The sequence below is a fragment of the Stegostoma tigrinum genome, chromosome 12, assembly GCF_030684315.1.
Source record: "Stegostoma tigrinum isolate sSteTig4 chromosome 12, sSteTig4.hap1, whole genome shotgun sequence".
Classification (NCBI taxonomy): Eukaryota; Metazoa; Chordata; class Chondrichthyes; order Orectolobiformes; family Stegostomatidae; genus Stegostoma; species Stegostoma tigrinum.
Window position 1 is genome coordinate 46,731,993 of NC_081365.1, and position 17,534 is coordinate 46,749,526.

The following is a 17,534-nucleotide window of genomic DNA, read 5'->3' on the forward strand; positions in this document are numbered from 1 at the left end:
TAATGGAATGTTCATGACACAACTTTTAGAGTTGTAACACCTGTTGTAGAATTTAGCAGAGTCAGCATTTCTTCATGTTATACTCAGGTTGAAAAGTACTTCCTCCAGTCTTTGTTGCTGTGTCTATCCTCAGCTTCTGAGGAGATAAACCATTGGTCTAGGCATTGATGAGGACCAAAACACACTGTTGACACTATCACCCCATTATGAACTCATTGGCAGCAACACGTAGCACAAAGGTTACATGACCTGGAGAGTGAAATTAAAAGTAAAACCACAAAATAGCCTCACAGCGACTTAAAAGAATATTATTGTCAATTTAGAAAACAATGATAATCATTTTTTGAAGTGTTATGACCAGAAGAGGAGGACTGAATTTACTTCCTTTTTCAAAAAAAAAATCAGTTGGCTTGAAAGATTTTTAATTTTGTCATTTAGTTTTAGCATAAAACCTATCATAGCTTTGTATCCTCAGCATTAAAGAAATCTACATAGTCTCACTGACAGATGTTTCTCTGATTTGTTTTTCATTGGGCACTATCTTCCAAGATGATAGGGAACAGGGAGAGGAAGCGGCACATACACACAGACACAGTCTTCCACAGCTGCTAATGTAAATCCATTTTGTTGCTCTCTGCTCAATGTGAAAGCAATTGACTGAAATATTGTTTATTTTTGAATTTATATGCCTGCCATAATCATTTTTTCTAAACTGGATTATCTGGAGGTGAGGTCTTCATCCCAACGAGAGAAACTTCTGAGAACTCAGGAAAAATGTTGCATCACAAAAACACAAAGATATCTGCTTTGAAATCAAATATATTCCTAATCCAAGTTGAGGTAATATCACCACAATTATACAGGTGGTCAGAGGCTGACAAGCTTCATATGACACAATTACTACTTAATGCAGCCAGGCCCGAAGAAGGGCTGTTATAGGCACAGTTGTATCTTTACTTACACATTCTCAAATAAAATGTTTACAAAAAACAAGAAACAGGTTCAACCACAGAAAGAATCCTGATACAATTCATTATTTTTCACTGTTTTCCAGAACAGTCTTCACTAGCATCAGTTCAAAGCTTATATAAATATGCTTACAATTTGCTCTGAGTAAATGTTTAAAAGCCTTGAGTTGTGATTGCAGAAGCCTGTAAACTGGTCCATTGCTATCACACCACAGTATGATGCATGTGTTCTGATGGGACTGAAATGTAATATTAGTGATGCACTGAGTGTTTTTGCACATAATCTCTTATGAAAACACAGATGCTGCATACAGCAGTAATTAGAAATTTCACTGAAAGTCTCTGTAGAAAAAAAATATTTAATTTGCAGTGTTAATGCTGATTTAACTTTAATGGGTTCCAGAAAATGAATTCACTCATGATTAGACTCTATTTGAATGAGACAATTATGCACTTGTCAAAAAGATTTCCATTACTCATCAAAGCTACGCAGAGTCTATCTACTATTATAGTTCATAATCAATTTCTTTTGAGAAGCTTACAGATTGTATCTATCCTGTGAGGCTTCATGAGAAAGTGCCCAACCAATTCTTCCACGATCTAATAAAGATTTAAGTAGCATTTTTTTTTCTGGTGAGCTTGTTTGGCTTATTTGGCCAGGCAGATGAGGATTCAGAATAATGCCAGTAACTCAAAAGTTTCATCCTGTTTCACCCAAAGTAGACTTGGACCCACCCCTTACCTTGCTCCATAGTGATATCATGGTATGAGCAATCGTGCGGCAACACTTCAATGATCATGAATCCAACATGCAAACATAGTACCTTTCTGATGCGACAGCATTAAAACAGTGATTCCTCAAAACAGGATTGTGTTTATGCCATAACATTGGTTTTAGACTTGATATAAATACACTGATGAGAATTCACTAGCAACTTAAATTGTTCGCACTTCAACTTGCATGTTTTTAGCTATTTCCCAGAGAAAATAAATAGAAAACAAATGCAGATTACTGCCCATTAACCGCTGCCTAATTAGAAACATATACATTTGGCAATTTTTCTCATATTTTGAAAGGAATATGTGCAAATACTCAGAATGAGGAAGACAGAGAACTTAAACTCCTGTTAGGATAACAGAGATTTGAGATCATTCCTTAAAAACATGCCAACATCAGGCATTTCCCAGATTTTGTCACTGATGCCCAAGCCACAGTACTTGGTTTCTGTTTACATGAAGTTTGTCTAGGAAAAGAATAGTAAATGCATAGAATTTCACTGCATAGTATATGATATCACCATGCAAGGTTAGATCTTCTCATGGTTTTTGCATTCCGGAGAGCTGCACTAGATTTATTTTCTTTCCTTGCAAGAAATAAGAACTTTTATCAAAGCTACTCCATCAAATTTTCATGTCAGCAGTCAAAGATACTATTATGCCTTCAACAGCACATAGAGCCAAACAGAGCGACGGCCAGGATTAAGTACAATAGAGAGTGTTACAGGCTGATGACAGCTGCTACAAGATGATTGATTGGTTTAATTTATTGTCACATGTGCCTAAGTACAGTGAAAAGCTTGGTTTGTGAGCAGTACAGGCAGATCATGGTGAGCAAGGACATAGATCATAGGGATAAAATAAACTCGGACAAAATAAGGCATACAGGTTACACTGCACAGGACTTGTGCTAGGCAAGATCAACATTAACAAGGTAAGCATTATTTGAAGTTAGAGATGTTTAACCTCTACTGTAGAGCTGCAGCAGTCAATATTGCTCCATTTACTTTTGATTCCTTCGTATTCTCGTTTCTGGGTATGGGTTGGCGGTTGTAAATTAGGTATGTACAGGAACCTGGTTTCCAAATAAACTTGTAATCAAGCTGCTGTCAGGATCCCAGCTGATATTAACATTGACTAAGTCACAGCCCAGAATGAAACATGGCCTGACAGAGCCCAAGTTTTATTTTTCCTATTCATTTACTGTAGTCAGTCGCTAACCACATTCTTAAGGGCATTCCGAAGTAGACCCTTGTGTTGGCAACTGTACAAGCTGGATGGGTTGTTCCTGAGCAGTGCCAGGACTGAGTTCCTTGTGGGGTGTTTAGAAAGTAACACCCGGGTTCAAGAAATGCTGGGAGGAGCTGATGACATAAAGGATGATTTTGTTAAAAAGGTGGAGTCGGAATAAGGTGAAAGTAATGAAGTCCAAATCAGGATTACACTGCCCACACGAAAGTGCACAGTGTACAGTGTACAGTTCACAGTTAATAAGACTGGGGAAGATTCTGTCATGGACAGCCCTGTAGGATTATGGCTCAAGTCCAGGCAGATCTCAATGCTAAATATTCCAGTAATGAAGTCTGCAGAAAAGTTATGAAATTAAAAAGGGACAGGTGGTATTTTTGGTTAAAGAGAACACTGTCGTACTGGAGAGAAAAAAAATGTTTCAGTGCTTTTAAGGACAAAATTGAGTTGCCTACAGCTAAGGAATAAGTAATATGTACATGGACTGGTATAATATGAGCCAGCAGCTGGTGACAAGGACATGAGGAACAAACTTGCAAGAAAATCACAAATATAAACATCAGAGTCATTGTACAGTGAACTTGAATTTCATGTATAATCAACTGAGACTGTGATCACCTAAGGGCAGCAAGGGACTAGGAATCCTAGATTGTCTTCAGGAGAATTTTCAACAGCTTCAGTTGTCCACTCCAACACTATTGAGCCTGGTTCTAGGGAACACTTTGGCCAAGTAGATCACATGATAGTGGAAAATATTTAAGGGATAGTGATCATTGCAGAAGCCACAGTGTCTCTCCATGCTCGTTTTACCAAAGCACATCACCTCAAATTTCTCTGCAATAAACTTCACCTGACACCTATCCATTTACTGCAACTTGGCTGTATCCTTGTGAATTTCACTGTTCCCTCATTTTACAATTCATCCAACTTTTTTGTCATCCACAACTTCTTAAACTGTCCCCTCCACACCAATATTAACATAATTTAAGATTTGGAAAATAAAAGTTGCAACACTGACCCCTGAGGACCTCCACTACCAACCATCTTCCAGCGTGAAAAAAGTTACCCATTAACCATTACTCTTTGATGGTGGACAATGGTATTGGTCAATCTAGAATGAGGATAATCAATGGATGGAGAGCCAACGTCAATGGGTCAAGAACACAGCTGGGCTACACAAAATGGAATCACAACGTTGCGTGTAAAAACAATAGCTGAATAATGAACTACCTTCAGAAAGGAAATGGTTTGGACATAGTCAAGGAATATTGCCTTAATAAAAAGGAAAGGCCGTAACCCTCCCACATTAAGGAGACAGAAATTAAGCTAAAGGAGTAGAAAAGGTGTCTTTCTGACACCTGGTCTAGGCCCGAAACGTCAGCTTTTGTGCTCCTGAGATGCTGCTTGGCCTGCTGTGTTCATCTAGCCTCACATTTTATCATCTTGGATTCTCCAGCATCTGCAGTTCCCATTATCTCTTTCTGACATGTGTCAGGCAGTAAATACAATTGAGAATCAGGTTAAATACAGAAGTTGCACAGGAGAGATGAGAAAGCAAAGAGATTATGAACAAAGACTAGCAACCAGCATAGGGAAATTCTAAAGTCTTTTATTGGCACATTAATAATAAAAGGGTGATAAGAAGAGCAGTAGGGCCGATTAGGGAAAAGGCATTTACATTTATAGGCAAGCGACATGGCTGAGGTGTTAAATGACTACTTTATATCAGTCTTTACCTATGAGGCAGATATGGCCCCGACCATGTGACGGAGGAGAAAACTCAATCATTAAAAGGGTTTAAAATTAATATGGAGGTGACATTGGATAAGTTGTCAGTATTTTATGTTAATAAAATACCAGAATCTGATGGGATATATGCAACAATATTGAGTATTGAACAATATTGAAATTATCTTGCTTAATTTATCTTTCTTAAATTTGAAAGTGGTGAATTAGAGTTGTAAAGATTATCCTGGAAATTACAAACCAGTCCATTCTACTTTGGGTGTGGGGCAACTTCGAGACAATTAATTCTATCCTGAGTAATAATTGTACAGAAAAATGTGGGGTTTGATGCAGAAAATTCTGCAAGGGTTTAAGGCAAAATCATGTCTAACCAACCTAAAGGTTTTTTTTTCTGAAAAGTTAACAGTGTTGAGGAGAGCAAGTCTGATCATGCGGTATACATGGTCTGCCAAAAGGCATTTGAACAGTATTACAAGTCAAACTGGTGAGAAAGGTACAGGTCATGGAAGAAAAGAAAGTGCCAACGTGGATGCAAAGTTAACCAAGTCATAGCAAACAGTGCATTTTTTTTTAACCTGGAACAAGATGTGCAGTGGAAATCCCGAGCGGTCAGCATTGCAACCCTTGCTTTTCCTGATAAGCAAGTTATCTAACAATTTCAAAGTTTTTGGATGAAAAAAATTTGTTGTAAGCATTGGACAGTTTGAGCAGACAGTGTATAAATTCATAAGGATATTGGTAAGCTGGAGTCCAATGCAGAGAAGTGCAAGCTGATGAGCTTTGGTGCAAAGAACGTGGAGAGATAGTGTAATAAATGGCCCTATTCTAAAGGTCATACAGGAACAGAAACCTAGGTACATTAATTATTAATGGAGAGAGAACAGATCAAATAATTAAAAATCCTAGGCTCCATATAGAAGGGTGCAGAGTATAAGAACTGTGAAAGCTATGAAAAACTTATAAAGGATACTGGCTACAGCTCATACAGAGTATAGTTCTAGGTGCCACATTATAGGAGAATGTGGATACCCTGGACAGCTCTCCCTACCCAGTTGATCCCGAGATCTCTGCAGACAAGGGGCACTGTGCCCCATGGAGGTAGCGTGATCTGGAGTACATGATTTGCTTCATGAAGGAATTAGATGGACTAACCGTCACAATTGCAATTATTTGGTACCAAAATGTCCTCAGAATCATTGATGTAAATGCTGGTATGCTTTGGAAAGACAACACCTGACTGTCTTATTAATTGATAAGCTTCGGGTAAAAGTCACTTACCCCTCTGTCTAGACTTACAAGCAATCAAAACAGTCTCAGTAATCCACTCATTCAAACCATCAACATTTAATACATGTTTCAATGAGATAATCATACATTTTCATAATCAGAGAATATAGTCCCACTGTACTCAATCTTTGCCCCGGGACAGCATTTCATCCCATGACTTGACTTAATTAACATTTTCTGCACCCCTTCTAAAGCCAAGTAGTTCATTTCTTAGGTAAAAAGATAAATTCTGCACAACATTCCTAATGTTGCCTCAACAAATGCAAACGTTACAGAAAGATATTCTTAATCTCCATGCAGCAATGACTAAAATACCATTCACCTTAATTGTTTGCTGTACCTAAATGCTAACTTTCCATCATTCACGTGGGAGGACATTGAAATCCCATATTTCTAACATACATTTGTCTGTTATGTTTTAAGGACAAAAAAAAAATCCTCTATCCTTTCTAAAATATACTACATCTGCAACTTTCATATGCAATCACTTAATGGCTCCATGTCCCTTTGTATCCTCCTCATAGCTCACTTCACCACATAGCATGGTACTGTCAACATGCTGTAGTTAAAGAAATTACATTCAGTCCCGCTATCCATGTCATTCAGCTAGGTCAGATATGACTGAATAATCAACTTTCAAGCACTAATCCACCTAGCGTTTCACGCGTTACACCCTGCCAAATGAAAATTACATTTTGCATCCTCTTTTCTACAATAACAGATCATTAATATTTTAGCATAAATCCCATAAATCCTAATGTCATGCCACAAGGCTGATGTTGAACCATAGCAACTACTTTCTCAAAATCTAGTGTGCTATACATCCTTGAGTTCCCCACATCCAACCACATAGTTACACACCCTCAAAACTCATTCGTGTTTTACAGTTAAAAAGGTCAAGTAAAATGAGATACCCTAAATAATAAAAGGGGGTACATACTGTATATTTCGAAGGCACTAACAGAGAGATTTAGGATGGAGAATCAGTCGCTAAGAAATAATAAGGTCAGAAATCACACAATACGAGGTTATAGTCCAACAGGTTTGAACAAGCACTTGAAACCTTACTCTTCCTTCAGGTAACACCGCCGAAAGCTTGTGTTCTCAAATAAAGTGGTTGGAATATAACCTGATGTTATGTGATTTCTGATCTTGTCCACCCCAATCCACCACCAGCACCTCCGCATCAAGAAATAATAAGAGCAGAAGGTCCTGGGAGGAGTATTTTATAGGTATCCTAACTGTAATGAATGTTGGACTGAAAAGTAAGGATTGATCAAACCTAACGGCTCCTAACTGGGCACTGAAGAGGTATATGGGCTGTAACAGTGTTCAACTGCAATCTGTAATCTCTTGGGCCAGACTATATCCCACCCCATAGTGAGCATCGTACCAGGGGACCCACACAGCTTGAGTGAGAAGTGCATGTCAGATGCAACAGACATACCGTAACCTCAGGTTACGATAGTTAGCATTACTGCCTCACAGTGCCAGGGCCCCAGGTTCAATTCTAACCTTGTGTGACTGTGTTTGGACTTTGTACGTTCTCTCTGTGCCTGTGTGCGTTTCCACTGGGTGCCCTGGTTTTCTCCCACACAGATGTCAAGGTTAGATAGATTGGTCATAGCAAATGTGGGGTTACGGGGATAGGGTGGGATGCTCTTTGGATGGTCAGTGCAGACTTGATGGGCCAAATAGCCTCTTTAAGTACTATATGGATTCTGTTAAAAGGAAAAGACTCCATATATATTCACATATTCAATACTGGGGGAAGCCAAGCACATCAGTGTGGCAGGCAAGATGAAAATTTGCAACTATCTCCAGATAAAAGTGCCAAGTGAATGATTTATCTTGGCTTCCTCCAGAAAGCCCCAGAATGACAGATTCCTGTGTGCAATCAATTTAATACACTCCATCTGAGATTTAAACAGATGAAGGCACTGGAATGACACAGGCCCTCACTATACTCCAAACAAACAGCATTCTCCTTTCATGAAGCACACATTTTAATTTTCCCCTTGAGTCTGCATTCTTGCGCAATGTCCTGACGGGTACAAGTAAGAAAGCTCTTAAAATCTTTCAGCAATGCCAAAATGATTATGAATTTAAGTTTTCCATTCTCCAGGGTTTTCAAAATCCATTTCCTTGCATTTCCATAATGAAGCTTGCAGGGAAAAACAAAGTCATTCAGAAAGACAGGAATTTTGCAGAATTATGTTAGATCAATTGCCCTAATTGTTCAACGGTAACACTGGCAAAACTGTCACAAAAATGCAACATCTTTATTCCACTGGCAACAACTTGCACAAACAGAAACGCTGAAGTTGCTGCCAGAGACTATATACATTTCCAGTAAAATGGTACTGAGGCACTTCCAGGATTCAATGGAAAATCAACTGATTGACAAGAGCTTCCGCTCACGTACTAGATATCAAACTGGATGAACCCTGGGAAAAATAAATACACTTCATGGTCTCTTAAAGATCAGCAAATTCACCTACGTGTAGAATTGCAGGAGCTGGGTGAGATACTGAACAAGTATTTTGCATCAGTGCTCACTGTGGAGAAGGATATGGAAGCTAAAGAACTTGTGGGAATAAGTAGCAACATCTTGAAAAGTGGTAGTGCCAGATGTCTCAAATCGCTTAAAAAAGTGGATAAATCCCTGGGGCCTGATCAGGTGTAGCCTAAAACTCTGGAAAACTAGGGAAGTGATTATTGGGCCCGTTGCTGAGATATTTATATCATCGACAGCCAAAGGCGAGGCACTGGAAGACTGGCGGTTGGCTAAATTGGCACCATTACTTAAGAAAGGTGGTAAGGAAAAGCCTGTGTAATATAGATCAGTAGGCCAGACATTAGTGGTGAGCAAGTTGTTGGAGGGGATTTGAGGGACAGGACTTACAAGTATTTGGAAAGGCAAGGGCTGATTAGGGATAGTCAACATTGCTTTGTGTGTGAGAAATCATGCCTCACTAACTTGATTGAGTTTTTTGAGGAAGTGACAGAGAGGATTGATGAAGGCAGAGTGGCGGACGTGATCTATATGGACTTCAGTAAGGCATTTGACAAGGTTCCACATGATAGACTGGTTAGCAAGGTTAGTTCGCATGGAATACAGTGAGAAATAGCTATTTGGATAGAGAATTAGCTCAAAAAGTAGGAGGCAGAGGATTGTGGTGGAGTGTACTTTATGGATTGCAGTCCTGTGACCAGTAGTATGCCACAAAGATTGATACTGGCCCACTGTTTTTTGTCATCTATATTGATGATTTGGATGTGAATATAGGAAATATGGTTACTAAGTTTGCGGGTGATAGCCAAGATGGTTACAAAGACAGACGTTGCTGGAAAAGTTCAGCGGTTCTGGCAGCATGTGTGAAGAATAATCAGAGTTAAGTTTTGGATCTGGTAACCCTTCCTCAGAACAGGGAGGATCACCAGATCCGAAACATTAACTCGGAGTCTTCTTCACAGATGCTGCCAGACCTGCTGTGCCTTTCCAGCAACTTGCATTTTTGTTCCTGCGGTCTGCAGTTCTTTTGGTTATTTTCCAGCCAAGAAGTCTACCTCAGAGGACAAGGGGACTTGATCAGTTGGGCCAATGGACTAAGGAGCGGCAGATGGAGTTTAATCTAAATAAAATACGAGGTGCTGCATTTTGGTAGGGCAGGAAGTATGTACACTTAATGGTAAGGTCCTGGGGAGTGTTGCCAAACAAAGACCTTGGAATGTAGGTTCATAGTTCCTTGAAAGTGGAGTTGCAGGCAGACAGGATAGTGAAGATGGTGTTTAATGTGCTTGCCTTTATCAGTCAGTGCACTGAGCATCAGAGTTGGGAGGTCATGATGAGTCTGTACATGAGGGTTGTTAGGCCACTGCATTCAATTCTGATCTCTCAGCTATAAGAAAGATGTGAAATGTGAATAGGTTCGCAAGAAAATTTATAAGGATGTTGCCAAGATTGGAAAGTGTGAGCTATAGGAAGAGGATGATTAGGGTGGGGCTATTTTCCCTGGAGTGTCAGAGGCTGAGTGGTGATCTTATAGAGGTTTACAAAATCAAGAGGGATATGGATAAAGGTGAACAGGAAAGGTCTTTTTTACCCAGGTTAGGGGAGTCCAAAACCAGGGGACATAGGTTTAAGGTGAAGGTGAAAGGGGAAAAATGTAAAGGGACTTTAGGGGCAACTTTTTCACACAGAGGGCAGTGTTGTGTAGGGAGGGAGCTGCCAGAGGAAGTGGTGGAGGCTGGTACAATTGTAACATTTAAGAGGCATCTGGATGGGTGTATGAATAGGAAGGGTAGAGAGAGATATGGGCCAAGTGCTGACAACTGGAAGAATAATAATTTAGGATATTTGGTTGGCATGGACGAGTTGGACAGAAGGGTCTGTTTCTGAGCTGTCCAGCTCTATGAAGCTATGACTCTAACTATTGTTAAGTATCCTCACTGGCCATGAAAAACCAAATGTGAGCATAAAATGTCAATATTTCCCATGACAGTAAATAGTGTACACAAAAAAAACTTTATTGTCTATCTTAATTCAATTGTAATCAACTAATTAATTTCAAGTGGAAAGTTACACCAGAATTCATTACAGCCATGTATACTGGCTTCATTCAAGGTCAGCAGCCAGTATTGTTGCTTTGTCACTGTCCGAAAAGTTTAGAACATTTGAGACAATATTATATTAGGCCAGCATATCTAATTGCAAATGAATGTGAAGAAGTGCAACATGAAATTGACATAACTCTTCCAGCATTTCAGGTCATATTTGCCAGCAAAGCGCCATTAATATGGTATGTGCAGTGTGAGTATGAAAAAGAGGATCACCCATATTAAAATTATTTGGGAGCCCAATAATCACTTTGGAACCAACCTGATACAAGATCCAAAAGATCAATTTTCAGAGTGATCAAGTTTTAGGGTTAAAGTAATTTTTCCACAGCAACAGAACACACAAAAAAAACGTGATCCAGTTTTTCGGTAATCATTTAAAAAATTTTCAACTTATTTGTTCCAATAATTATTCACTCTCATAAAAGCCAAGTGTTTGTGCAAATGTAGCACTGACATGTACAACTTCTTAGAGTCCCATATATAAAAGGGCTAATGGATGAGTTGAGCTTTCTTACAGAACAGATGCTTGTGGCTTACCATATGTAATACCAAAACTAAAAGAAAATTATGAACTCACCCCGTTTAATGGGTATGCTTTCCATCCCAGCTCTCCTAGCGCAGCTGTTGTGTCTAGCAGCACAACTGGAATTAAGTAAAATATTATTATTATTATTATTATTATTTAATGATGTTTGCAAAAGCAACAAATAATCAAAAAATACGTTCACTTCCTGGCATCAAGTAATGGTACAAACTTTCTGTGCACATATTACAAATTGCTGTGATTTCAAGAATAGTGCCAGACTGTAGAGGAAGCGTTAATTAAGTTTAGCAAAGATAAACTTTACCATGGCTTTAACTAATTCTGCATATACTTGTGTAAAAATCAACATGTTTAGACTATGTCTTAAGGATAAAATGATGGGTCAACTACTAAATGGATACTACTTTTGGGGTGTCATATTGTCCAAAATACCATATCATTAGTAGAAGTCCAACTGATCTCTAAACAAATGAGAAAAAAACACACTAATCATAGTAATTACTGGATAAAGGAATTAGAAACAAAAATGATTCAGCAAGCTTTTAGTTATACGTACAAAATGTGATGTAGAAATATAATATAGTTTTAAATTACAATTACATGATACATCTTGAATTAAACGTGCCAAAAACAAACGTTCATTATAATCCTGCAAAATCACACTGTTCAACATCTTCACTATTGAATAAAGCTTCATAGTCATCAGGGTGAATGATATCATTGTATGGATCCTTTTCATTTTTGCTGTCCGAAGGTAGAGGTAGTAACATCATGCACTTCTTCATCTTTCATCCCACAGATGATCACCCTCTGTACTCTTCAGACCATCTTAAATTTTTGTGTCAAATTCTTCCATTTCCTTCTGTTTTTTTCTCATCTACTGTTGTTTTAATTTTTCAAACAAACATTTTAAGCTTTTATTTCTGATTAAAAATTTATCAGACATTTGACTCCCATAAAGTTTCACCAATCATTTCCTTGTTGTAACATTTATGTAAGGATGATACCTTGACTCTCAAAAGTTGATCTTTTATCTGTGAAGAACTAGGGTCAGCTTTCGCACAAGATATATAGAAAATTCCAGATTATTTGGCCAAAAATTGGGGGTCAATTTATAAACGAAATCGACTTTTACTCGAATATATATGTAGTTAAAAGGGCATTTTAAATGTTCAACAATCTGGAATTCAATGCTTGTTTGACATTGTGAAGAACAACATAATTATTAGTACTGTTAATGCAGTCAAGTCAACATGAGCTGCAGTCAAATCTGCAAATCTGTTGTAAACAAATCCCTGAATATTACTAAGATATTGTACAGAATGAACATTTATTTACACATGGAGATGAAGACCAATAATGGCTTTCCCAATAGGAAAGACTGATGGATGCATGGCAATTTTAATATACTTAATTTGACAAGATTTTGTTTTGAATGATAGACTAATGGATCACACTTTTTTTTTTAAAAAATGTGCCCTTTCAGGCAAGGAAAAGAAAAATGGATTTCCAGAGCACCTTTCCAAGTTTCAGGATGTTCCAGTATACCTTCAGCTAAATAAGTATTTCTTTTAAAAAAAAAAGTCACTTTTGTAAAGCAAGAAACACAGGCAACCAGTTTGCGCTCAGGAAGGTCCCACAACAGCGTTGAGATGATGACCTGGTCATGGTGCTGTTTTCGGATTAATGTTAGACAGAGCACTTTAGGGTTGTGAAAAGCTATTTATAAATTCAAGATTTTGTTTTGAAAAGGAAGAAACAATTGTCAGTTGACCTGGCATGTGATATGGTTAATAAACGCTAGGAGATCATCTCATCTTTCAAACAGCAGAAAGCATACCATAGAATCAGCTCAAATACAAGCATTTTCAGTGGTATTCTCCTTTGTTGGATGATAGATTGTTTGATGCTTTCAATAGTTCTGATATTTAGTGTAGCACTGAAATTAGTCTTCATGCTATTTGCCTTGCACTACTAGTTAGCGATATTTTTAACAGTTGCTATATATGCTGTGTGACATAATGTTTAATAATTCATCAACTGAAAAAATTTTATGACCTTCATAAATTAAACAAGGTGATTTATTCATGATCGTCACTCAATAGCAGCACAGACTAAATAGTCCAACAACCAAATAGGTCACCTTTTACACATACATATATATATGTGTGTGTGTGTGTGTGTGTGTGTGTGTGTGTGTGTGTGTGTGTGTGTGTGTGTGTGTGTGTGTGTGTGTGTGTGTGTGTGTGTGTGTGTGTGTGTGTGCGCTATAAAAACATTAGGCAGGATGTCGGCAGAATCCTGAAACTTAGCTGCAATGCGTGAATGCAGACATAAGCTCGTTATTTATTCAAACACTTTGGTACCACAAACCAAACAGGATGGACAGTTCCAAGACGTTCTGCAAATCAAAATGTAATTTTTGTTATGCTATGTTTTCGCCTACATAGGATTAAGATTTGAAAGCTAATTGAAACATTCATTCTTTTTCTAATTGATCATTAAGCATAATAATAAAATTATCCTGATACCTAATCACAAAGCGTTTTTACTTAATAACGAAAACACCCAATTTAACAACATCTATCCTCGTGGGTGCAACTTTCACTAAATTCTGAAGTTTTGATAAGCAGAGTTGGTTAAGATGGAAATATCTAGCCCTCATCTGTGGTCGCATAATCAGAAGCACTGCTAAAAGGAAATAACTTCAAAACATTCTTGTTGTACATTTGATTCTGTAGATCTCTGCACATCATATTTACAAATGTGGTTTAATCTGTTTCTTGGCAGCTCATCATCTTAGTGCCATGTTACTACTCTGATAGGATGCATCAAGGATATATAAAATGCACCCATGGGTAGAATTGCTTGATTTTTCCAATAATGTAAATACCTGCTGCTCAGATAGTGCTGAAATTGAATCTAAACAGAGCCTTTTTCCCTGTACGTATAACGAGTCGCAAGATATAGAATGAAAAAAAGTGCCGTGTTATTCATGGCATTAAATATCTTCGTGCGCCACAGAGAAGCAACACAAGAGCATTTCTTCTCTGGGTGAGATGGTTTTAGTTTATTCATGTTGAATGCATTAGTGCACAGTAAAGGAGCATACTTCACTCTTTTTAATGTTAGCACTTATCCTTTTTCTGCACTTTTAGGGTAGAGGTTAAACAAAGGGCAAGGGTCCTGCAAAAATGTTTCAGAATTACTTCCACCGTGGCACTAGTATGACATTTCTCATTCTTCCTGTCATTCTTCCGGTTCTTTTAAAGTGAGGCTGTAAGTTTAGTTTTTTTTAAATCTACCTGTTCAGTGTTGTTATTACATACCTCTGGAGCAGGTAGGATATGAATCTGGCCCTTCTGGCTCAAAGTCAGGAGCACTACCACAGGGCCACAAGAGCCCTTAGGCTGTAATTGGGGATGAACAAAAAAAAAACAAACTAGCAAAAACAGCAACTATTAGGAAATCAGCTGAAGTTACCCAAAACACATTCAACTTATTCACCTTAAAGCTGGCAGTGGTACAAGATTCTGATCCCATTAGTCCTGGCTTGATTCTAGTTGCAAATCTGAAATCTTACACCTTCGTTGAGTCATATTTTCAAAAGGTACAGTAAAATGGAATTCAATATTAAAACAAGTGGGAACCAATATTTTAGTCAATAACCAGAATTCTCCTCCATTAGCTGTCCAAACACAGTATTCTGGTGTAGATTGTACCTAAGAGCATTCATGTGTTTCATTGTATGTACATCTGTTGCTGTATAGTAACTACTGGTTACAGGTTTAAAAAACAGATTACTGACCTCCTACAGGGAAAGACTTAAACATTGTAATAACACCTCTGTAATCTTTCCTTTGAATATTTTGTGCCCACTAGTTACACAAAGCAGTTATGTTAAAATTAAATATTTCTACTTGTACAGAGATAACTAAGACTGTAAAAGGTATGATTAGGAAAGAAAAAGCTTTCACAAGTAGACTCATTTATACCGGCAATATTTTGGATTGCGTATCAAATATTGGAAAGTAAAAAGATGAAAAAATTCTGAGATAATGGGAACTGCAGATGCTGGAGAATCCAAGATAACAAAGTGTGAAGCTGGATGAACACAGCAGGCCAAGCAGCATCTCAGGAGCACAAAAGCTGACGTTTCGGGCCTAGACCTCATTTTGCCCTCTGAAGAAGGGTCTCGGCCCGAAATGTCAGTTTTTGTGCTCCTGAGATGCTGCTTGGCCTGCTGTGTTCATCCAGCTTCACACTTGGTTATCTTAGATGAAAAAGTTCTTTTTCCTTACCTGGTTTAAAAGTAGTACTCAGAGTTAATAAGCTATTGTTATCAGGGAATTAGGCGTTTAGTCACCTACATAGCAATCACAGCACTGAAAACGTGCCATAAATTAACTGACAATATCATAGTCTTATATATTTGTTCGGATGCATTGTTATGAATGGAACAAATAAAGACAGGCAAACATGAAGAATGGCAGCTCACATGTACAGTGTGCAATGATGCAGCAACCTTATGTGACCTGACATATTCTCCTTCATATTATCTACTGGTCCCTTTGAAAGTAAACAGAATACTCTTTCAATAACTAAGTTGACTTGCTTACTTTTCTTCAATATTTTTTAACAGGCAAGCTGTCATCATTGGACAAGATCTCTTATTTGAAAATTGAATTATAGAGGAAATGTTTATTAACTGTACAATACTTAATTCATGCTTCAGTATTTTTTTAGAACAACATAAGCTTTTTTTTCCAAATGTTGCTGAGCAGAACGATTTTCAGAGTACACAAGAAATTTTGACCTAGTGTTACGTCAGTGTACAACGAGGCCTTGATTAGATGGGCTGAGGAGTTGCAAAAGGAGCTTAAGTTAGATGAACGTGAATTGTTGCATTTTGGAAAGGCAAATCAGGGTATGGATTTGTAGGGTACAGCCCTGGGTAGTTTTGCCAAACAAAGAGACCTGAGGGTGCAAGTTCATAGTTTCTTGAAGATGGAGTTACAGGTAGACAGGGCTGACAAGAAGGCATTTGGTATGCTTGCCTTTATTGGTCAGCGCATTGGGTATAGGAGTTGGGAGATCATGTTGTGGCTGTAGACGACATTGGTTAGGCCACTGTTGGAATACTGTGGTCAGTTCTGGTCCACATGTTATAGGAAAGGGCTCAGAAAATAATTACAAGGATGTTGTCGGGTTTGGAATGTTTGAGCTATAGGAAGAGGCTGTATAGACTGGGTTTATTTTCCCTAGAGCATTGGAAGTTAAGGGGTGACCTTGTGGAAGTTAAGGAAATCATGAAGGGCATGGATAGGGTGAATAGCTGAGGTCTTTCTCATAGGGTATGATGGCATAGGTGTCAGATGAAAAGGACAAGATGTAAAAGAGATTTAAGGGGCAACTTTTTCATGCAGATGGTGGTGTGTGTATGGAGTGAGCTGCCACAGGAATTGATGGAGGTTGGTACAATTATAACACTTAAAAAGGCATTTGGATCATTGCATGAATAGCAAGGGTTTAGAGGGATATGTGCCAAATGCTAGCAAATGGGACTAGATTAATTTAGGACATTTGGTCAGCACGAACAGGTTCGAATGAAAGGTCTACTTCCATGCTGCACACCTCTATGACTTTATGACATGCAGTAATAAGTCTACTGGGCAGCTGGAACTTATAACATCTTAGGAGTAGTTGTTTGCAAATCTGCCAAAGGTACAGCACAGTGTAAGGGGTTGCAAGAGATAACTTCACTGTATTAACAAATGTACAGTACTTATAGAAGATGTAACTAATAAACCTAACTAACATTGAATCTATTTTTGTTCACTTGTTGCAGTAAAAACCTCAAAGCACAAAATCAGATCTTTCAGTTCTTTCCATTGATTGCCAGAAAATTTTTCAGTTTTGCTTTTTTCATAAAATTAATTCAGATGTGGACATGTCTGGCAAGACCAGCATTTATTGACCATTTCTAATTGTCTCGAGAGAGAGAGATGGTGAGTTACATTTTTAAACCACTGCAGTCCAAATGATGTTGAAACACTTGCACAGGAGATAAGGAAGCAGTTCCTGGGCTTTTGATCCAGCAAAAAGAAATAATAATGATAGTTGTTTTTAAAAAAAGTTTCAAAAACATTCTTTATTCATAAGATAATCCTTGCATATATATAAACATTGTCACAAATGCAAATCAGTTCCACACAGTTGCATACAAATAAACAAAAGAAAAATATTGGTCTTTGACTCTATCCAACTCTCCTATACATACAATACCAATATTTACTTATATTTGAGATACTTTCAGGGTCCAATAACTAAATAGACCCTTT

The 17,534-nt window shown here is 37.9% G+C and overlaps 1 protein-coding gene across 6 annotated transcripts in view; it reads right to left on the reverse strand.

The window, feature by feature from the left end:
- Positions 1-17,534, reverse strand: part of epha6 (eph receptor A6) — a 617,472-nt gene that overhangs the window by 536,411 nt on the left and 63,527 nt on the right. For all 6 annotated transcript variants that reach the window (XR_009446559.1, XM_048540624.2, XM_059650322.1 and 3 more), the window contains exon 2: positions 11,227-11,291. Coding sequence is in view for 5 of the 6 variants with exons in the window: in XM_048540624.2 (XP_048396581.2) it covers positions 11,227-11,291 (65 nt within the window). In the remaining variant the exon portion in view is untranslated. The remainder of the gene's footprint in view (positions 1-11,226; positions 11,292-17,534) is intronic.